The 24,280-nt window shown below is 41.8% G+C and overlaps 1 protein-coding gene across 14 annotated transcripts in view; it reads left to right on the forward strand.

Moving 5' to 3' along the window:
- Window positions 1–262: 262 nt before the first annotated feature.
- The window catches only part of LOC119655867, a 290,524-nt gene continuing 266,506 nt past the window's right edge, over window positions 263–24,280 (forward strand). For all 14 annotated transcript variants that reach the window (XM_038061994.1, XM_038062020.1, XM_038062035.1 and 11 more), the window contains exon 1: window positions 263–561. In XM_038061994.1, coding sequence (XP_037917922.1) covers window positions 552–561 — 10 coding nt within the window. In that variant the 5' untranslated portion in view covers window positions 263–551. The remainder of the gene's footprint in view (window positions 562–24,280) is intronic.

The following is a 24,280-nucleotide window of genomic DNA, read 5'->3' on the forward strand; positions in this document are numbered from 1 at the left end:
TCTTGGAATCAATGACGTCAGAGTTTGGTCGAGTGATTATGGAATAGTGCTATGATCGCACCGTACCATCGTGTGGGCTACGCTACGGAGCGCACCGTGTAACACCTGTAGAAGATCACTTGATCGCGCTTACCTGTGCCTCTGAGCGGGCACCTTAGACGACTGGAATACTGAGGAAAAGTCTTGGAAAACCGATCGTGGGACTTGGGTGCTCGAAGAGAACCATCTTAAGATTTAGTCAGTTAGTTGAGCATACCCAGGACTGTACGACGAATGGGTTATGCGCGGCCGATCGTCTTAATTGTGCAAAATTCAAAAAGATATTCAGTCTTGCTATAGACTTCGAGTGAAGCACAAGTGCTTAGTTTGTAGTGCCGTTTTTAATTAATATCTTATACATTTCTTTACAACCGTTAACTTTTCACAAAAAGTTTTAATATTAAGTCTGTCGGTTTTGTATATATTTTTTTTTCATTCGTTTCGGAAGAAAAAGTGGCAAAAATAGTCGGAATATTTTTGCCACAAAACTTTAACACTGTGGCCTTAAAGCCATGGTGAATGGTGAGTGTCTCTCGTTGTCTTGCATATTTGTGTGGTGATTTAATCGGAGGAAAAAAATTTTTGGAGTATCTTAACCAGAAATTTATTAATTAAAAAATCGGTTGCCGCGGTTTAATTAATATTAATAATGATAATAATTGAGAAAATTAAAACATAACGCTTAATTACTACCAACGTTGGATCTTGAATCTTTTGAAGCGCTGATCTTTCACCCCGGCTTGGATTAAAATCTGGCTCTGGTTCGGGAGTTAAAAATCATTTCTTAGCTGCAAATTAACTGAAAATCATCCAACTGGAATTTTTCTTTCATATTTGAAAATTTAAGCGTTGATCATGCCATAGCATGGATTCCTCACAGCTTAACGCAGCTTTTGGATTATCTTAATCAACATTGTTTGCACAGGTGCAAAAATATGAGGAAAATCGGTTATTGGTATGGAGTATGAACTCATTTTCATCAAGCAGAATGTTTCGTAGCAGTCAGCCAGATATCAAGCCGATCACTACTATATTTAGCGCATAAAAGAGCATTAGTCAAGGTGATCTTGTTGCGAGCCCGCATTGGAATCACCGTTCGGCGATCGAGGCTGTTATTTTTTTTCTTTCTAGCCTTTTCTTGAATGAATGGATGTGGTTTCGTTGAGAAGATACATTTTCGCAATTGTTGCAGTTTGAGGGCTAGAGAGATTATGATCGCTTCAAAGGCGACGCCTTTTTTCAAGATCGGTCAAAAAGTCGAAAAGGACCCTCGAAATTACTTAACAGTGTCAAAAAGGCTCTTGAGAGATTTTGAGTTCTCCCATTTCATTCCATGAAGCAGCAAAGATACGGTTTCTAATAGAGGTTCTCGTCCTGATTTTTTGACAAAGGTACCCTCTTGGCGAAATGATTGCAAACAGAGCCACTGCCGAACTGCTTCTTCTTAAGGGCCAAGATCAATGAAAGAGACCGGTGCGCTTTTCATAAAATTAAGAAAATCTAAGTTTCTATCCAATTTCCAAATGTCCAAATAATAAAATTGAAAAAAAACCCTACCCTCCCTCATGTCCCTCTACAAAATCATTTTCCGCCAATAATTAAATGCAATTTAACCAAACTAAGCATAAAATCAAACAAAACCCTAAATCATAGTTGAAACAACCAAAAACCGTCATTCAAAATTGTATGTTGCGTGGAGAAAAAAAAAGATACAAAAATTGAACCATTGCCAAAAATCCCAAAGTGAAAAACACAAAATAGAAAAAAAGATATCCAAAAAAAAGGAAATTAGTGATTTAGTGCTGAATAAAAAAAAAAAAAAAAAATCATGAATTCAACAGTGACAAAGTGACAAAAGTGATTTTCAAGTGACCCAACAACAATAAGCATTGGATTATGCACAAGGATTACAATTCTATTGAAAAATGAAAACACGGAATGGAAAAGATACTTCCAAGTGAATACTGAATTTAAGTGTGTACAATTTTCTCTCACGGGACATGCAATTCATACTTCGTCAACACGTAAACTACAATTATTGAGTCATGCTGGAAACATGTTCATTACTCCTACTTAGAAAATGTTGTTTCAACTAAACTAAAACTATTACAAGATACAATTTACTTTTCGACTAATTAATTAACCTTGAAGTAATCAACCATTTCAAATTATTCAGATTAAAAAAACAAATAATTTCAGCTTAAATACTAGCAAAACTTAAAACCAAGCCTAATAATTGTTTTTAAATTAATTCCACTAGTTTGAGACTAAAAAGGATAATAACCTCTACTACTGCTCATCCTGAAACCATCTTTTTATGCGTTACATATACAAAATATTATTATCTACATGTTCGCTAGATCATAATATGAATGTAAGTCATATTTTATTTTTTATTAACCGAATTATAGTATTTTTTTCCAATTATTCATTAAATATCTTTTTATAGTTTAGTTTTAAGTAAGTTAGGAACCATGTCTTTTACATTTCTTCTTGAATCTGGTGACATAATTTCTTTAATTTATTAAAAAATCTTCAAAATTATCCACCAAGAAATACCATTTATTTATTAAAAAGTATCTTTTCTTGATACTAAAATATCTGGAAGTATCTTTTTCATTTAAATATGTCTTCTTCTTCCCTAATTTCTTTTATTTATTAAAAGGAATGATATCCGGCAATAAAAGTTAGAATTTCTGATACTTTTTTCCTTTTACCAAAAGAATCTAATCTTGAAATGATCTTTTATCTTTTATAAACTTTTCTCACCCGAATAAACTGAAATTACCTCATCTCAGTCTCCTTCCGCCTACCCGCGGGGTTCGTCATCGCGCCTTCCTCACTTCTTCTGCTTTTCGTAGTTTATCCTGAATTACTGCCATCATGGAATTGATCGCATCCCAGTCCTCCTGGCAAGCTACCATTCTCCGGTGATAGCACTTCACTGCGTGCGCTGTGTCCTCTGTGACTCCGTCTCAGTTTGGGCAATTAGGAGAGTTGTCCAACTTAAACCTGTACAGATATTGACGGTATCCTCCATGGCCGGTGAGAAACTGGGTGAGATTATAATTGATCTCTCCCGATGGAAGGGATAAACCTGTAGGTCCAACGACCCTTTTCTGACTGGTCCCATCGCTGCTTATGGATCTCTCCCTTTCGGCTTATTTCACCTGCGATATGGAAGAGATGGACCTGATTTTCATCATCTCAGCTGCCAGGATATCAATCGGCATCATTCCCGAGATATCCAAAGATGCATCATCTGAAACTGTCCTGAAGGCAGAACACACCTTTAAGACAGTTCTTCCGTAAACCGTACTCAGTTTATGTGCATTGCTCCAAACATACAGCGCTTTTCCCCAAACTGGGACTACAGGCATACAGCGTGATAGAACTCACCACCCTGACTATGAGTAGCCTGTAAGTATTCCGCGGTCCTCCTACGTTCGGCGTTATCGTGGTCAAAGCCATACTCATGGTGGATCCTCTAAGTGCTGCTTAAAACTAAGTTTTCTGTCTTGAAAGTGATAATACGATTCCGGATTCTAATGCAGGCGTAATTTCCTTTGCGGCAGTTAGTGATGAGGACCGCTTCCGTCTTTTCCTCCGCGAGTCCCAGTTCAATACTTTCTCAAGCCTTAACAACATGGGTTGCTTCGATTGATTACAACTCAGCATCCTCCAGATGCTTTGCGACCACAACCAGTGCTATATCGTCGGCGTAATCCATTTCCTCCGGAACCGGAAGGTTAAGTATATAATTATACATGGTCTTCCACAATAGTAACAATGTACTTCCATGGGTCCATCATCGGTATTATACCATAGTGTCCGCTCTTGCAAGTAGCTATCGATAATAGCGGCGAGGTAGGTGGGAACACCGACTTTCGTATAAGGTTTCAATTGGCCGAGTTGAATGCATTCCTCACATCCAATGTCACCACCACACAATATTTACTAGTACAACCCCTTCCGTGAATTGCATTTTCGGCCAACCCATTAACCATTTTGATGGTATCAATGGTTGATCTGGCTTTACGGAATCCATACTGCCTATCTGAAAGGCCCCCTTGGCTCTCGACGACTGGCAGTAGTCTATTATAAATAATCCGCTGCAACATTTTGCCCACAGTGTCTAGAAGACATACGGGTCTATAGGAGGATGGTTTCCCAGGAGGTTTGCCAGCCTTAGGCAGCAGCACCAGATTGTGCCGCTTCCATGGTGCAGGAAAGATACCCTCGGATATGCAAGTTTCGAACAGCTCCGCGAACATATCCCGTCTACATTTGACAGCAAGGTTGAGAGCCTTATTCGGTATGTTGTCCAGACCCTTGGCTTTGCTGCTGCCTATCCGACTGCAGATCTCCAGCGCTCTGGTGACTAGCGAAATCGGCGTCACATTCAGTGGATGCTGGAAGGTATCAGTACCCTCCTCTTGCTGGGAAAATAACCCCTGGATTATTTTTAACAAGAGCATAGGGCACGTGACCTGCGGAGATGATCGGCCTCTGAATCGTCCTGTCACGATTTCATGTGCGCTACCCCACGGATTTATATCCGCTTCCAAACAGAGCTCCTTAAAACATTCCCTCTTACTCCGCTTTATATTGAACTCGAGGTTCTTGTGAGCTTCCCTATAGACATGTTCATTTTGCCCTTGATTTGTCCTACCTATTGCCCTCTGAACCGTTCGTCTGGCTCTGTAGCAAATCGATCGAAGGCTGGCAAGTTAACTATTCCACCAATAATTGGGTCTTATAGTGGGGAATGAGCGTCACATGCATTAGAGATGTTTTATGTAGCATGGAGAGCTCTATCCATGGAGGTGTCTGCTTTGCTAGGCAGCTCTAGACACACCTCCATGAATATCTGTTCATCCATCGCTTTTGCAGACCATCCTAGTGTTTTTTTTTTATTTCGACGTCCGGGGTCTTGTTTTGTGGCCCCGTTCTTAGTTCAAAGGTGATTGTCTGGTGGTCGCTGTACATGAAGTAATCACTCACTTGCCAGAACATGTCACGTGCCAGCGCAGGGCTGACAAAAGTCAGATCTACAATTGAACCAGATCCCTCTTTCCGATAAGTGTTTACATCACCTTCGTTGGCCAGAACTACATCCAACTAGGCGAATGCTTCCAATAAGCACCGCTCCCTTGCGTTAGTCTCTTTGCTGCCTCACTCCATAGCCCACGCATTAAAGTCACCGACTATCACTTTTGGGCCTCGTCTCCTTGCGTCGTGAACAAGATCGTCTAACAGGTCTTCAAACTCAGGCATAGCAGCTGTATACGAATATACAGCTTATTTTTGCCCACATACAGCCACTAGCCACTTGACCCATGCTATATTGTATGGCTTGACGACCGTATGCCCATATCGTCACTCCAATAGTCGAATTTGTGACCCATACACCACCGTCATGATAGCAATCTCCATCGCGGATTCGTAAGGGGTCTGCGCAAGCAAATTCAGGGAACGAACCGCGACATTCTCCCGAAGTGCGTTTACAATTTGGTTACGAAAGCTGTCAGTTTCTTCCAAGCTGAATTTTTAAGCTCAAACATGAGATCCCCTTTCTGGGTCCTCCGGATTTTGCTGTCATTTCCGCCTAGGTCTTTTAGATCCGGGTCAGATTTCACCTTCTTCAGTATCTCCGCATACGAAAGTCCTGGGGGTTTAACGTGAGTACCTGCCGTGAAGGTTTAATCCCACGGTCCTCTTCGGACGCGGATTCATTTTGTGACCACAATCAGAGCCCCGTCATGCAAGAACAGCGGTCCTGGTTTATACTGAGTGCAGGCTCAACATTCATACCAGTGGATGCGAGTCCTATCTAACACCTCTGCCGCAACTAAGGGGTACGGCGCCCGAGTTGTACAGCGCAACTCCACGCTTGAGCTCCGAGGAGCTCTGCCAGCGATGTAGGCATAACCACAGCCACTATGAAACTCCCACTAGGAGGCCAACCGCAAATAACCGGGCCGAAAACAAACCCTCCAGGAATTCTCCTGGAGCATATGCTCTCAGAGGGCCATCCCGGTTCCCATGATACCAGATAACCTCCGGTGAGGCTTCGTGGCAGAGCCACTTCAGATGAGTTCCTTGTAGACTTGGGTCTGATCACCCTCCTCGAGTACGTGGGGACGGAAAGTATCTCCGCATACGTTAGATATCCTCTGTTGGAGATTACAATTGCCTCCGACCTTAGTCCAACCATCGTTCTTACTTTACTTCAGTTTCGCTTCGCTAGCCGGCATTCCTGCTTTGGGCACTTTGGGCTCTTCTGAACTTTTAGTTCCGTTCGTTGGACCGGGCAAGACCCTAGCTTCTAATGTAGCCCTTTGGACTGAAAATCTCTGCCAATGGAAAAAAACGTGCTCTGCGTCCTCTGCAATATTTGGACACTTTGGGCAAATCAAAACAGATATGCTCGGTAGCTTCCGTGTCCGCTCAAGAATTGAGTTAAGTCGAAATCTACCACGCCGATCCATTTCTGGATGTCCCATACTGTGTGTCCAGCGGGCTTTCTCTGACTCATCTCACTTCTCCTGCCATTTAGCGACAGTTTCAGTTCGTGCAAACTGTCGCCGACGAGCAGGAGATTCTCTGGTGATATAAGCTCGATCGTAAAGTCGTTGTATTTCTTTCGCCAGAATCTCAATCGGGACCATTCCTGCTGTCACGCCGCCATAGGACGAAGCTTCCCCCAAAGATTTGTTTGGCTTGGAGACTAGTGTTAATTTCTGCTTCTTCCATTGTGTAGGAAATGCTCCTTCTTTAAGGCATGTGGTGAATGCTTCGGCAAACATATTTGGAGCTATTTTCACTGCTGTCTTGAGAGCTTTATTGGGGATGCTATCCAAGCCAAGTGCTTTATTTCCAACTATATTTTCCGCAGTTTCGAGAACCTCCTTTTCCGTCCTCCGTCACATGCTCGCCGCAACTTTTCGCCGATCTGTAAGGCATTATCTTCTGTGCTTCCTTCAAGCGTTGTATTTGGTTGCAGAACTTCTTCAAAAATCTCCTCGTCAAATTAGTTAGCTGCCCACATTTTAGCTCTCATCGAGGACCATTTCATTCGTGTACTATGCATGATTTCGGAAATGATGATCTGGTGGTTGCTATGTGTATATTCTTCACTGACATACCACTGGAGATCCTTAGCTAAAACATCGCTAACAAAATTAGTGACATCTATCACGGACCCCATTTCTCTCTTTCGGAAAGTGTTCACGTATCCCACTACAAGATTCAGATGAGAAAGAGTTTCCAGTAATATGCATCCTCTTGTGCTCGTTTCTCGGCTGCCCCATTTTTCATGCCCCATGCGTTGAAATCGCCAGTGACTATCTCAGGGCTATGGTCGTTTGCATCCATTGCTAGCCTCTCCACCAAAGAATGGGACTCCTCTCTCCTAAGGCTTGAAGCCGCATAGCAGCTGCATATAGATATTCCGCATAGTTTTGCTCTAGTGAAGCCACTCTCGAGAAACTTCTTGGTTCCTTCTATGGCTCGATTTCCGCATGTCCATATCACTGTGTTTTCCGCTCTTGTCCGCGATCCAAACTCCAATGTCTAGATTTTTGTGCTGCTCGCAGATAATAACAACGTCAATTTTGTTGTCCAATACCGTCTGGGAGAGCAGGTCTTGAGCCGCTTGGCAATGGTTCAGGTTTGGCTGTAGAAACCCCATTTGTGCGTAGTGTCGATCGTTTCCTAAACATCGGATATATGCTGCTGTCTGTGATATGGACGCTGTCAATGTCGTTTATTTGCTTGCAGAACAGACAATTGGGTTTTTCTTCGCAGACGACACGGGTCGGACCTATCGTGCTCGCTAGTACATTTTTTCGCTACGTGCCCAAATTCCAAACACCTGAAGCATCTTTTTAGCGTTATCTGCTCTCGTAGTCGGCAGACGACCCAACCAATCCGAACTTCACTGGCAGTGATAGTCCTTTTGGCTGCTTCGAGTGTTAGACTTATAGACGCAGTTTGTGTACCGCCATGTACCTTCCTTAGCCGTAGAATATCTCGCTCCTGGACCGAGTGTATTTCCAGTTGGGGTCGTAAGGCTTAATAAATTTCTTCCTCTGTTGTAATCTCGCCCAAGTCCTTACACTCAATAACCACGCGATTTTTACTGAGCTTCACTTCTGCTGTCTCACCCAGTGAGCCTTTTACGGAGTTTACTCTGTGCCCAGTGTACGTTGTGCTGCTGTATCCATAATAGTGAAGGGGCTTCCCCGAGATGGGAGCACTCTTAGCGGTGACTGCAGTGCTGCAGTTTCTCCCTATTTCCTACCTTGACTACTTTCTTTTAGTCCCTGTCGTACTTCACGATACGCAGCACTAATAGCACGCACCGCGGATTTAAAAGTATCTTCCAAGAAATACCATTTATTTATTTGGAAGTATCTTTCCTTGAAGTATCTTTTTCATTTAAAAATGTCTTCTTCTTCCATAATTTCTTTTATTTATTAAAAGGAATGATATTCAGCAATCTAAGTTAGAATTTGCCATACTTTTTTCTATTTCCCAAAAGAATCTAATCTTGAAATGATATTTTATCTTTTATAAACTTTATAAATCTTATTTTATCTTTTATAACTTTAAATATCTTTTATAAATCTTGAATAAACTGAAGTGACCTCATCAATCTGCTACCATATGAATGTTTGCAAATCCACAACTGCACTTACTCGAAGAATTCAATTAGTGCTGAGCGTCATAGCGCCAGATTAATCCATGAAAATCTATAAAATTAAACAACAATTAAATTTGTTGAATCGTGACAGGCTGAATGTTTTCTTACCGTTTCTTCTCGTTTTTTTTTCTTCATTTTCTCAACATCTTACAATGTGTATTTGCTTCTGTATTGAATCGATAGAAATTGATGATAATTACGTCGATAATGCGATTACATGTCTTATTGTCGTCTGGATTGGGTTTTATTACTATATTATTTGCAGTTTTTATATATGTGGGTATTGTGTTTCCATAGGGCAATTAGAGAATTCGAAATTATTTAAAGTCAATTATGTATCTTCATAGAAAATGGTTTTTGTACACACGGACAAAGTCAGATAAATTGAATATTCAGTGGAGATGAGGAGGAACTATTGAGAATTACTTGAATCAACTCCATCTATTTGAAAGTAAATGGATTGGTAAATAATGTACAATCTTCCAATCCAAGCATTTTATCATTTAAGCATTTTTGCAGATCACTTCACTTCACTTCACTTAATTTTGTGCCCTAGAAATTTCATTCAAACGACCTCTGTGGTTTCGTTTGCTAGATTCAATTTGAAAAGCAAAATTCAAGACATCAATTTGTGATGAATTTTCGACATGAATCGTGCTAGATTTCAACATAAGATCAAATGATGGCATTATTCATGTGTAATCTACTACTAGAGTATTAGCACAAAGCGGAGATTGACCATTATTCAGAATGAATTGCATGAACAGTAAAAGAAATTAACTTGCCCCTTCTCTTCAGAAAAAAATCTATAAAACTTTTCAAAATTGCATTTTTTTGTTTACTACCTGCAAACTAGTGCCATCTAACAGGAATATGCACAGCAGAGCACGATAATACAGTAACAATTTAATTTCGCCAAAACTTTTACCAATTATAATTCAAATTTGCTTTGAAAGAAAAAAATCGAGTTTGTCGCTTAAGTCTTTTGTTTCGTTGGCTCACGATCTAGGATTGGAGGGAGGAGAAAAACGATAGATAGGAAGAAGTATGATCACATTAGAAAAATGTGACAATTAAATCTCTACCATTTTGTATTTTTAACAACCGGAAATCTTAAAAAAAATTAACCCTAGAATTCACGTGCCCTGAGAGTGTGGGACTTCTATCCGCTAAAACCACATCCCGCTAAGCAATGGCCGATATTTTCCAATCCAACAGCTTCCTCTGTCTACTTCAACTTCCAATTTCGAGGAAAAACGCCTTGTAATCAACCTCAGCATTTTGGTTGCCTTTACCATGGAAGTGGCTGCTCTTCACAAGCTTTAGCACTTCAGTCCTTTCAGTCGTCTTGACCCACTTGTGATATCTGGCAATTTTTGAACTCCGTCATTCTCATGGGAACAAAATTGCTTACTAGGCTTAATTATAAGGGCTTTGGTGACCTCACTACCCATCTGCTTTCATAGACACTTATGCAGACCCTCATTTCAAATGTACCAGGCAGCGTCCCGAGCAGTGCCGAGCTCCTTCATGAGCTTTAAAATGCCCTTGTCCGGTTCAGAAACGGGATCAACTCGTCTTGATCGGTTGCACCACTTTGCTCTGTCAAAGGGTTGATCTGAATGCAGTAGCGAGACTTGAAAGTAGTCATCAAACTTTTCAATTCATCTCAAACTTTTCCTCTTTCTTTAGCCTTTGTCCTGTTCCCATTTTCAACCCTCTAAATTTGAGCCTAATTAACACTATGTGGTTAAGCACCCAAACCTACAGTCTAGTTCCCAGATTTAGGCATCCTCCATCTGAGCGACTAAGTGGAGGAAAGTATCGATTATTGCAAAGACTCATTCCAGAAAACAGTCATCTTTCGAGATATAGCTACAGCAATGCGCTTGGTAGTGTCTGAAGCACTTTTCTGTCATGCCAGCCAGAAAATTTTCGCTTGGCCAAATTTGGAAACAGGGGAAAAAATTGGCATTGGGTCTAGCTAATTTGGTCGTTATGATTTCTCATCATCGAGGTATCTCCAAGTGAATAATTCCTATGTAATCCCGCTGTTTAAAATAAGGCCATCCTTTCTGACAAATTTAATATTCCAAATAAGGCTCGCTCACGAAATTTTTACTTTCATTCAGGTCCCATCAATAAAATAAGTACTCAGGCTTCCCTAACCCCTTGTGATATCTCCTAATGAGCCTCTTCAATGCCTCTGCCTATAGAGTTGAAATCCTCCGACGAATCTGAATGCAGAGAGGACTCAGGTTTTTCATTGAAATTGACCCAATCAGAGTTAATCTAGGGAACCCTTGACACACCTGGTTGCTGTCAAATTTACAAATATCCACTTTCTCTGCAACTGACTAAGATGCAAATTATGAATTTTACTTTTCATTTCCTGCAATGGCGTACTCGAAATGGCGCATATCTACGTGCCATCGCTACCAGTTCGCTTTAATATACTCCAGCTCGGTCCATATCTTGTAATGGGTGACCCTGGCAATTTACCACTGCAAAGAACGGGCCTAAGTTTGTTCGTAAAAATTTTCATTTGTGCGAATCTCCATTAATTCTTGTTGTTTTTCTTATTTTCTTGGTACTGCATGTGCTTGGAGACGGACCATACCAGATGGAGAGAAAGTTTCTATCGCTATTTGGGTCTACAGACCCCTCCTTCTGGGCTAAGACGCAAGCATTTCTTTTTTTTAACAAAAAAAGGACGATTGACGGTTTTTTCCACAACAAAGGCAATACATCAGAAGTTGTTTCGCCTCTGCCCTTGGATGAGCGTCACCGAAACTGGTGACAAGTGAATAATTTCTGTGATTTGGTCGGCGACCAAAGGCCGTTCTAGTTGATCGGACTCCATCTTCAGGGGAGAGCAAAGAGGTACGCCAACAACCTAATGAAATGAGAAAAGTGACAGTGAACACCTGCCCGCAAGTACTGAAGCTCCACTGAAGTGTCCCGTCGACACGGGCTTACACACCGCAATATATACTACATATTACTCTGATTCGGTCTGTCGTGTATTGCGACAGCGAAATGTGGGCGATTAGCCAGACCGGAGACGGAAAAATCAATGCTTACACCCATAGAGTCCCCAAGATAATCTCGGATCAGATGAGATTGGACGGTGACTGGCGAATTAGACGCAACAGTGAGTGGTTCCCATCCATATTAAAATTTGGAAGCTCCAATTCGCAGGTCATGTAGAGCATATGGACGACAGAAGAATTCCCGGTTGTCTACTCTAAGGCAAAGTGAAAGTTGAATGACTACCAGGAAAGTTCCGAAACAGAGGGCAAGACAGGATAGTCACTTGACCAAAAAGAATGGAGTTGAAGACTTCGGGAGGCTCAGTTCCGACATCGGATTATAGTGCCATAGAAGAAGAAGAAGTAGGTTTTCCAGGGCTACCTTTAGTGCTTGGAGCTTTTCTCCAATGTCCGAGTATTATCCTCCTCCTCCCCCCTTGACTCCTAGAAGATTCAGGTCTATGCTCTTCAGTTTCTCTTCTTGAATGGACAACAGGTCTTAACCTTGCCCTTTCGGTCTCTATGGCCCCGCATATGTACATGCACTCGTATCTTACCAAATCAATAGTTGATGTGACAGTTACCAGGGATCGGTAATCTACCTCGGTAGTAAAGAGTTTGCCTTTGAACTTCACCTTGCTCGCTTGTAGCGACGTATGAAGAAAGTAGACTGTCACTATATGTACCCCTAATAAATCATCCCCCAGTAAATCTCTCCCGACCTGGCAATTTAAGGACTATGGTCCTAAGCCTTGTGTGGCGGTGCACCGGAGAGGTGAACCTGGCCGCCATTATGGATTCGCCTCTACGGCTACCATTGGCGACCATTGGGTCGCGCAAAACAGCTGAAGGCCTGGCATAAACTGGAGGGCAAATGTCAAGGAGGAGTTTTACCGCAAACAGTAAGGACTGAAGTCTCGACCGCCGGGCAGGGAGGGGACCAGAGTGACCACCAAAGTGACTCTTGACTAGATAGCTGGGCGTGCTTGAGAAGCCAAATTTGCGTCGAATTTGGAAAGTTTCAGTCACGTCAGGTTGGCTGAAGGTGAAACTTCAAAGGCACTTGCGGTTGTCCTGCACCCAGCTCACACGACGGACTAGTCTATATCGAATTGAGACAACTGCCCGGAACAAAGGCGTTCGTTCGCGAAGCATCGGGACAATCCTTCAACTATCTTTCGAACTCAGAATATTTTTATTATTCGCTCTTTCATTATATCTGTATCTGTTACGCGCTCGAATAAAAAAGATTTGCATTTCAAAAAATAAATACAACATTTCGGATGTGACTATTACTCACTAAGTACAGGGTGCGGCAGCATAACTTCCTTTTTTCAAAACTCAATAAAAACTATTGTATGCATCGGAAAATATTTACGTCTAAAGTTTTTATTTACATTGTTTTGAAGATCAAATCTGTTAGGTGACGTCCCCCATTCTCCATACATTGCGTAAACCGATTTCTGGCGTTTGTCATGACTCTTGTTAGCATAGCAGATGTTATGTTGGCAATTTCTTCTTGGATGTTGGTTTTCAAATCTTGTAAGCTTCTTAGACGGTTCACATAAACACGGTATTTCAAAAAACCCCATAGAAAAAAATCACAAGGGGACAGATCGGGAGAGCGTGCCGGCCATTCCAAATCGTCTCTAATTGAGATAAGGCTCTCTGGAAAGTGTTCCCTCAAAACAGCCATCGATGCTCTTGAAGTGTGTGCTGTTGCACCGTCTTGTTGGAACCAAGTGTCCCCCAAATCCAAATTTTCTAGCCGTGGGACAAAAAAAATTCTGTAGCATGTTTACATATCGGTCCGAATTCACTGTCACTGTAACCTTATTTTCCTCAAAAAACCAGGGACCAATAATTCCAACTGAGGAAATTGCACACCACACTGTGACTTTGGGTGAATGCAAAGACTTTTGATGCAATTCTCGAGGGTTGGTGTCAGCCCAGTAGCGCATGTTTTGTTTGTTAACCGACCCACAGAAATGAAAATGGGCTTCATCGCTAAAAAAAATAATAGCACCCTCGGGAACGACATCAAGAAGAAGCTCACACGCGTTCATCCGAGAATTAAAGTCACGTTCTGAAAGTTCATGCACTATCGCCATCTTATAGGGATAAAAATGAAGATCATCACGAAGAATTCTTCTCACAGAACGATCGGATAGTCCAAGGGAAGATGCGTGTTTGCGCACAGAACGCCGTGGCGATCGCAACATTGACGCTCTCACTGCTTCAATGTTCTCAGGTGATCTAATGGGCCGAGGGACTCCAGTTATTCCTTTTGCCGCACTTGCAGTTTGTCTAAATGTAGTGACCCATGTAACAATTGATTTGCGGTCTGGGACGGGAGCCAACGCGGCTAAATTAAAGCGATTCCGAAATGGACGCTGTGTTGCAATAACCGAACATCCGCTTGAAAAGTAAACCTCTACGGCAAAGGCACGCTCCTCACTATTCCAACGCATGATGGCGACTGAACTTGAACGAGACCACTAGCGCTCCGCTATGACATCAACTAACTGAGTGGCGCGCATTTTAAAAAAGAAATTTATCCTGCCGTACCCTGTAGATTAAAGATAACAACATCTTTGGATAACAACAAGAATTCAACATCCTCCTTTCGAAATATAATGATAGATATAAGATAGAAACACCTGAAATAAATCAGGTTGAGATATCCGGAATATGCAGCATCCTTGAAATCCTTGAAATCATCTTCCCTTTGAATTGTTGCGCCAAACTGCATTATCTAATCCTCTTATTTCAAAATAAATGAATGGAAATATAAAAATTAAGATATTTACCGGTTCAGATTCAATTAACATTAATTTGCAAACTAAAGATGGAAAATCCTTTATTTTTGGAATTATGAAAAAAGGAACAACAAATATTATGATTAATATCGCTTAAAAATCCGCACAAAGCAGCAAAGTTCAGATACTCATCTCGAACCGGCTCCTGAGCAGCAGTAGCTCCAACAAGTTTCGCTAAAGCTCGTCCTCTCGTCCTACCCCCTACAAGACTACCCAAATTGGCTACATAACGACCTCAACACTTTTTTTTCTTCAACAATAAAATTTACAAAAACCTCAAATTTCCTCCACCTCTCGTCCATAACGCCAAACCAGTTCTGCGGTTCCGCGATAAAAGAAATGTATCTTCTTTTGAACTTTATGAGAATCTCCATCGACCAGTACCCGAAAAAAATGGCCACAATATACATATAAAAGAGCTTGGGATTGAGGTTGCCTGCGTCGTAGCTTAACGGGGATTCAAAGATTATTCTATTATATTATTACCCTATTTTGAGAATGTTAGTTCACGAGACACGTTTGAAGATACAACGGACTAGCCGAAGTGTAGAAAAGATTGGCAGAAACATAGCTAATGGACGAATTGAGTACACTATGACCGCGAGTATGTGAGATGGTTTTATCTGCGGTAGATAAGATTTTGCACTATTCGAAGTGAGTTCAAAGGTGCTTGCCTTTTTAATTTCAGAGGTTTATGGTCGTATCTAGTCAGTCAATGGCTTGGCAAACTAGGTAACTGACAAATCCATAAATTATGGGACAACGTTTTGGTGTCACGTTTCATTTTTTTCTGGAAATTTATTGCTGGGCTATTACTTTTATCTTTGTAAACTAGTTTCAGGAACAATCAATTCAGTTTCAGATAAGTTGAGGAAAGATTCAGCGATACCGCAATATCTTTTTTTGTTATTTTCTATCTATTTTCAGTTAAAAACCAAATGCTGAATGTTAGTACGTTTCTGGTGTGATGATCAGTAAACCAGATTTTTTTTGGAGCTGAAATTAGGAATCATTTCGATTCCAAAAAACAAAAGATACATTAATCTGTGGGTTCAAAAATTTAATCTTCTTATCCAAATCAACCCACTGCATCGCCAAAAAATTGCAAAAACCAATACCAGACCCAATGCGCGCACCAAAACCACATCCAATGCAAGAAAATTCAACATTTTCTGCGAACTTTGCTATTTTGTCGCTTCCATTTTGCAGAAAAAATCTTTGTTGAGAGGCATAAACTTGTTCGGCTTATGATCAAAATAGGAATATCGACATTATGAAACGAAGATATAAATTTTATAATAAATAATTCACACACTGGTCACAACAGTATAAATAAGCGATGATGATTTCATCGGGTGTTAGCTAACTGGCAAAAATTTGAGATTTTCTACAAGAAACCGAAGGTTAGTCTCAGTTTGAAGATTTTTTTGTTTGCCAGATTTACGTATGTATCAATGGATAAACATCTGACGTATAGCAGGGAAATAAAAGATAGACATTTATACATATGTTTACGTAGGTAATATACAGCTATTTCCGTTGGTATGGCTTAATTATGTAAGCTATGAAAGCTTTATGAGCCTTTTTTCTAACTTGCATCTAATTAGCACAATTATGAGGGAAATACATAGCAACGTATGTCGTCTTTTCTCAGCATAGTCAATAATTGAATTTCTCCAGCCTTTTTTACCCTTGCTATGATTTTTATGAGAGCCTCATTATCGGTATTAACATGCACGACCCGATGCTATGCACTTTGGCACTTTTTAAATGACTTCGCCCGCCAGTGGCCCAAAAGGCTCGACGGGTCACATCCGAGGAGCTAGCGGCAGCTAAGGCAGAATTTGAATTCCTTTTGAAGATGGGACACTGTCGATCGTCCAGCAGCCCATGGGAAAGCTCCTCCTCGTACCCAAGAAGGGATCATGGCATCGTTTGGTGGACTATCGCCGCCTTTTCGCAGTCACGCGTCCCGACCGCTACCCGAATAGAAGCAACGAGGAAATTTTCGCAGGTTTGGCGGATGAACGCACTTCTAGTAAAGTCGACCTAATGAAGGCGTTTCACCAGATCCTGATTGCCTGTTCGGCCCATATATGTTCATGCTAATAACTTTTGGCTTCCGAAACACCACGCAATCGTTCCAGCGTTTCATGGATGAGACACTTCGTGGGCTTGATTTTTGTATGTCATACGTAGACGATATTTTGGTCGCATAGGAAAACCACATCATCATCATCATCATCAACGGCGCAACAACCGGTATCCGGTCTAGGCTTGCCTTAATAAGGAACTCCAGACATCCCGGTTTTGCGCCTAGGTTCACCAATTCGATATCCCTAAAAGCTGTCTGGCGTCCTGACCTACGCCATCGCTCCATCTTAGGCAGGGTCTTCCTCGTCTTCTTTTTCTACCATAGATATTGCCCTTATAGACTTTCCGGGCGGGATCATCCTCATCCATACGGATTAAGTGACCCGCCCACTGTAACCTATTGAGCCGGATTTTATCCACAACCGGACGGTCATGGTATCGCTCATAGATTTCGTTATTGTGTAGGCTACGGAATCGTCCATCCTCATGTAGGGGGCCAAAAATTCTTCGGAGGATTCTTCTCTCGAACGCGGCCAAGAGTTCGCAATTTTTCTTGCTAAGAACCCAAGTTTCCGAGGAATACATGAGGACTGGCAAGATCATAGTCTTGTACAGTAAGAGCTTTGACCCTATGGTGAGACGTTTCGAGCGGAACAACGGAAAACCACAATCAACACGAAAAACACCTGCGCTCATTACTCGAGGGACTCAGCAGCCGAGAGATTGTTATCAACGTTGCCAAGTGGGTTTTTTGGAATCCCAGAAGTTGAGTTCTTGGGTTACGTCATTAACAAACATTGAGTCGCTCCACCGGTGTCTCGTGTCCAGGCTTTAGGAAATTACCCTCTACCCACCACATTTAAACACCTGTGAAGATTCTTGGGCACTTTTAACAATTACCGACGATTTGTCCCGAGTGTTGCGAATCTGCTTAGCTGGAAGGCCTAATGGCTATAGTACCAAAATTTCTTGAAACAAGCACACTGTCCAGGAGTTGGAGCAGTCTTCGAACAAAAGCGCGGCGACAGGTGGCATATTATCAGCCGGGAATTATCCAAGCCAGAGCGTAATTATAGTAAGCAAGGAACTCAATTCATAGTTAAAACGAACCACCACATTCGACATAACCCATCATTGTTCATATCCCGGAGCGAAGTTTTTGTGGTCTAGAATGCGTCGCCCCCAAACATTGGGCTGTAAACTTGAAAAAATTTTTTACCTTCGCACGATGTTAAAAGGGAAAGTTAGCTCTATCTGGAGAACCCAAACGAAATACGAATCACAGGACATGGATTGTTCGGCACAAAGGAAAAAGCGACACGCAAAAGGAGGATAAGACGTGAATTGATTATTGTCTCCAGGAACGGTGATATGAACACCGATATTCTAAGAAAGGTCAAATCTGATTCGGAATCGGCCCAATTAAGTGCTCTCAAAAGGAAACTCTAATTTGGAACTAAAGATGCCCTTCAGCAAGAAAACTGGAAATTTATTCCGCCTGGCCGGGAAGTCCTCAGGAGAGGCTAAAGTTCGGACCAAACGTCAATAGATTGCCATACAATGGGAAGAAATTGATAAAGTTACGACGAAGAGAGACAACCTTCAGGGGCCCTAAGAGAAGGCGTAGGTGGGCATCCAAATGGCAAGTATCAGCTTACCAGGTGAGACAGCGCCAGAACTACCAGCAGTTGGTATAGTGAAAATGTGCTGAATCGTTTGCCGACTAAGTGAACACGTTTTCCCCAGCAACTATCAGGGAATATTCCGCCAGATCCAAATTGGACCATTCAGCGGTGGAGGAGATGGGACGTAGGTTTGGCCGTGGATGTACTTGAGGGGGGATGCTACTGCGAGACCATGACCTGACAAGAAAAGGTAGTTCAAATAACTAACTGCATATTGGAGGCCTGAGACGTTGTTATGCCAAGGTGACAAGCTCTTATCAATAGGCGTCAAATTGTTGGTAGAAGAATGAAATTGCGGGTCCTCTCAAAAAATCTAATTCTCGTCGTAAGTAACAACTTGGTATGAAAAATCCTGTCTGTTGTGTCGAGAGAGAAAAGAAAGTATCGTAAAGTCATATTTTGGTGGCTCCATTTACTTCGCGATTTTTACCTACCTTTTCTGAAGCCCTCAGGACAAGTCCATTATTGACTAGTTGCGTCTGTCGCAGTTACATCGGAGTTAACGAACTTATGTCCTCTCGAAAGTCCAAAATTGATTTTTGTCATCTACGAGGGTAAAAACAAACCAACACGGACGAAAAGTTGACCACTGTTTCTTTGAGAGGTCCGAGAAAATACAGCTGAAAATGAAGGTGCCCGCATTTCGGTGATCATGTCTGCCTAAAAAAGTCGAATTATTCATATTCTAATTGGGATTTTTTTGTTGTAACCAAAAAGGTATTCAATAGCTACACAAGTAAGTAAAGACTATAAAATCTCTATTGCACCTAGTGGAATTTAAAGGCGTGACTGGTCGCTTACTACTTACAAGCTCCGACCCCACATTTACAAGTTCGGGACGACGAATTGTATAACTTTTTTTCTGAGTCCCTCCTACGTAGGTAAGCTTTATGATCCTATAAACTGAGAAGGGTGAGCTTGCCATTGGAACCCAAGTCTAAGATTGGACCTCATCAAATGTACAAATGGCATAAATGTGCAGTGCTTTTTCCCTATACAATCCAATAGGGCAAAATTAGTTTCACAAACGAAGATCACAACTGATGTATGACAATTTTAAGCACGTAACGCTGACAGTCGCGAACGATTGCCTTTCTCTGAAGGACTAGCATGTGAAGAGTACAAAGTGGTAAGGATTACTTAAATGGGACCCAAAATCTATGTCAAATCTCTGAATAGAAGCTACAAGCCACTTCGGAGATAAACGCTTCACCGATCCGATACTAAAGTGCCTGGTTCGTAGCCGTAAATGCCTTACAATTGCCACAACTTGCAAGAGAGGAGGTGACACCATTTTAAGCCCATAAAATCACAACCACAATCTACTCAGGTTCTGCTAACTCCCGCAGCCTTGCAAACATAGAAAATAACCGAGGACGTAAATAATCCTCCCCGGCATGAACTCCATCAAAATCAAAGTTTGCAGGCTTTTTGCAGTTTATTGCCTGATTATTTCGTTCCTTAATTTTCCTTATTCACTTACTCTAGGAAACAAAATATTGCTCTTTATTTGGGGTTTGCTATAACAAGTACAGAGGAAAGAAACCTTTGGTCCCCAAAATGTCGCCATATGCTGATTTGACCAGCGTAACCTCAGTAAAAAAAGGAAGGAATCTACCACTACGAAGCTTCCTTGGAGGTTCAACATGAGTCCTTGTGACGTAAGCATAATCCGACGGCCCTCCTTTCACTAGGATTGAATTAATCATCCCAATCAGAGCCCCTTCTAGGTTCTCACAATAGATCACTGCAGGATCAGCAGCCATACTCTTTCCTCGCAATAAGTTTTCTCGACATGTGCGCGGAAACTTCATCTCGGATCCTGCGTCTTTAATGTTCCTCCAATACTGGACTAACCACTCATAGGAAAAGGTTGATTAAGTCCGAACAATGCAAAAAGAAGTACTTTCAGCGTATCGAATGGTTTCATCGCTATTTAAACAGACGCTTTTCCTGGACTAGATCTCTCTGCGATGGTATCCCAGATCCTTGGGAGAAGCAAGTTAGCCTGGCCTGCTTATGATGCTTTAAGAACACAACTCAGTTTCTGGAACTAGCTTTGTGCCGCTTGCAATGACTAGTTGTATGAAGGGATGGCTAAATGACCACTTGGGTTGAATGCGGTCAACCATGATGGCAGAGCTGCTTCAAAACTGTAATAGACTGTAGGAAATTGAGATGGTCGAACGACCATCATGAGTGGCCGGAGACGACCTAGAGGGAAGAGCTATCTCGAAACCTAAAAGAAATTGGCTATATTGACCGTGAAGGTCTACCCAAAAATATTGAAACTCCATCGAAGCGTTCACAGGACCCCCACTTTCTCGAACCTGGCTAGAACAGAGCACGTGTCGACAGAACGCTTCGATGGAACTTCAGTATTTGCGGGCAGACCTTAACGATCAACTTAACCAATTTCTTTTAGGTTATGAAATAGCTCTTCCCTCTAGGTCGTCTACGGTCACTCAGGATAATCGTTTGACCATCGCAATCCGGTTTGTTCATGACAAAACGTAAAGATATGCTAACTGGTAAAGTTGACCATGCATAGCCCCCAGGACCCATATGGGACCCAACGGAAGTGTCCGTTAATACATTTTTGCATACACTTTTGCTGTTAGGCTTGCGAATATGGGAGGAGCGGGGGTCCATTCTGGATACTTCAGTCCAGCTCACGTTATCATCCAAATTTCCACGCGTTCTTAAACAGAAGCGTGGAACCAGAACCTGAAATTTACAACAGAATATCTCGAAAATGGGAAAAGAAACTGTACGCGATGCTGAAAGATGAAAAAAATACCGCCTCGACCCCCAATTTGGAGCCATAAAACTCGTAAACTGAGTGCCGTGATTGATAGGAAAGGTCCATGACGAACCTCATTGCTAATGTATGTACCTATAACCTAGGGTGTTAGTGAGGCGCGGTCTATGGAGTGTCCACCCTACCACACTTCGCGTTGAACAGTGCTTCCAACAGAACGGCAAGATTGTACTATCGCGACCAATAGGGAAGGCTGCTAACAAAACTGCACTCCGAATTTCAAGCATTAAGCAAAGATGCCATTTGAATTTTACCATTTGCTGATATCCCGACTATGGGTCAAAGCCCCTTTAAATAGACAAAGGTTTTTTAGGAGATACAATAAGAGGGTGCAAATGAGCCTCGTCTTTCTGTTTGTTTTTGAGCTTTGTAAGTAGTGATGATTAGGTCCTTTTCGCGAGGTGCATTTTGAACCTTGAAAAAAACGTACCAAAATCGTCATTTCTTTCTATTCCGAACGGGTGATGGCGATGTTGTTGGGAGCGAAAATGTTAAAATGCTAGAAAGACCCTTCACTCCATTTGCAGGATAGATTCCTCTTTTCCCAACCCTACCAATCTGACCACTGTTTAAATCCTTCCTCCTGGGGTGACCTTACTATTGGACTGTCATGATTCGCTCTTTTTCAATTTCCCTCCCAGTAATCTCCTTTAATAACACGTCCTTAATGGTCGAGTGCCAGCTGTACGATGTGGCGAGAAGGTTCTATGGCGTTCTTTTCATTAATATGCTATTCATTCTGTTTATATACGAGCTTTGTTTTAGGGATGGGTTTGTGCTAGACAGGGACTCGTGCCATCTGCTCTGTCAACAATGGTACGAATCTGTCCTCATTGCACTTTTTCAAATGAAGGTGGTGAGCTTTCCGCCTTCGTTAGAAACAGCGGCTAATACCAATGGATACCACTTTGTTAACTACTCCAAAATGGTTGATGGTATCCTGTAATTTTTGTTCCTCTCGTCAATAAGCCAGAGATAGGAATGATGTGTAAATCATGAAAACAGTAAAAAGACAATTACTTATCAAATGATAACACCAAAAAATGGGAAAAGAAGTGTCTTGATCGTGCTAGGACGGCCATCAAAAAACGACTTGCGTTTTCGTCCAGGGCAGAAGCAACTCATCCGATGCTGCTTCACCTCTGCCCTGCCAGTAACGTGGTCAAAGTGATAACAAATTGTTATCCATTTCTTTCAAATAAATCCACAAACACGACGGAGTGGTCCAATTGAGGTGAAACTTTCTCCCCCTGTTTTTGGTCTAAAGACCCCTCTGTCTCAGGCTAGCGCCCAATTTTCAAAAGAGATGACTTGCGGTTGCATCCGACATCAAGTGGGTGGCGGACTTAGAACCCCCTTTAGTAGTAAATGTAACTCTGCTTCGTTATGCCCGAACTTGTTAAGGGTTTCTTCTTTCAATGTAACAAGCGCCCAAGTCGTGTTTCCAAATTTATAAAAAGGGAGCGAATAACATACAATAACGACTTCGGTCATGGCGCCCCCAGAGTGGAAGTGAGGCAGCGTCTGATAAAATGTCTCGGCCCCGAATGAACCCCCAAGAAACCATTTTTAAAAGTTAGATGCTAGCCTAAAACAAACTAGTCAGCAGACCAAAAGCAGGGGAAGAAAAAAGACTCATGATTCCCCAATTCCAAAAGAAAAGTGCACCCCATCACCACCTGAGTTGACAATAAGGAGGCATGAGTTGACAACTGAGCCCTATTTTATAAGAGCCCGCATTCGAGGAGCCATATCGCTGTCATCTTCATGAACTGCAGTCACTTAGGAAATCTTCATAAGTTTTGAGAGATTGTGATCCCGATCCCGTACGTCAAAACGAAGTTCGAAGCCCCAGATTGGGCGCTATTTGTAAAAGTGCTGATATTTGGCAGAAGTCAGCTCTGGGAAGTTCAAGGATCTTCTGACTTTCGATGAATTTCTGTTCTGGCGTTCATTGTTATTCTTATTTTCTCTATGAGCGAAATTGAAGACGTTATTTTATGGAGAAGCCTCGTGTTAGGGAAGAATTATGTGTTCACTGACTCGTCAAAGACTGATAACACATGCTCCGCCGCATTAGCAAGGTAAAACCACTCCATCAAAACACGGATTTGCAATAGGGAAACAAACAAGGATGAACTGAAGACTGAGTTCGATTCCATGAGAGTCAATATAGTCACCTCGTTGGCAACTTTTTGATCTGTAACTACTCCGGAAATTGTTACTGGGACTATTGGTCCTCAGTCCTAGTGGACTAAAATAAAAATTTGCTTTTGGTTTGATATTTTGAGAGCTATATAGCCCCCCCCCCCCTGGATGCATCTTTCGGTGTGGATTTTCTGCCCTATTAGTTGCCGAAGCCAACTCTGGAGGGCTTTTTATTCTTTGCAACCTCACGATCGTATTTGGCAAATTCTAACTCCAGGGGGTCTTAAAACACTCTGACTTTCAGCGAGCATTCTGCCATTCAAATTGTTTCTCTTGGAATCATCCAGCATTCATAGAGCCATAACCACATTTCTTTCGCTTCTTGATCAGTAACTCCTGTTCTGACAAAAAAGAAGCCCAGGGAGCCCTTGTCATTCAGCAGTTTTGAAGTAATCTTTCAAAAGTACAAGGCAGCATCAAGCTCGGCATTAGATAGATAGTGGCAAGTTAGCCCTTAGGGTCTGCCTAAATTGGTTACCACGATACTTGCTGTACAAGTTACGTCAATAATTTCATTAGCCAACACTGCCAAAATTAACAACCACAAAAGGTTATCAATTTGCTGATTTCAATTTCAAGACTGCGAATATCCTAGATAAAGCCAGAAACAACTACAACCAAGGCCGCATCAAACTACGAATGTAGAAATCTTATCGAATATTCTAGACAATGCGATTATAGAAGTAATCCTGACCAGGCTTATGATAACGCGGAGATAATGCCATCCTGAAGTTACTTCTAGTCAGGACACAAGCTCCTATGGCAGCAAAACAAATTAATCAGGCTATCAAGATAAAGGGCTAGATAATATTTTAGCCAAAAATTGATGAGAAATTTCCCATATCCGCGATTGCGGTATACAGCTTTAGAGCAAA

This window comes from Hermetia illucens, chromosome 1 (genome assembly GCF_905115235.1).
Source record: "Hermetia illucens chromosome 1, iHerIll2.2.curated.20191125, whole genome shotgun sequence".
Taxonomy (NCBI): Eukaryota; Metazoa; Arthropoda; class Insecta; order Diptera; family Stratiomyidae; genus Hermetia; species Hermetia illucens.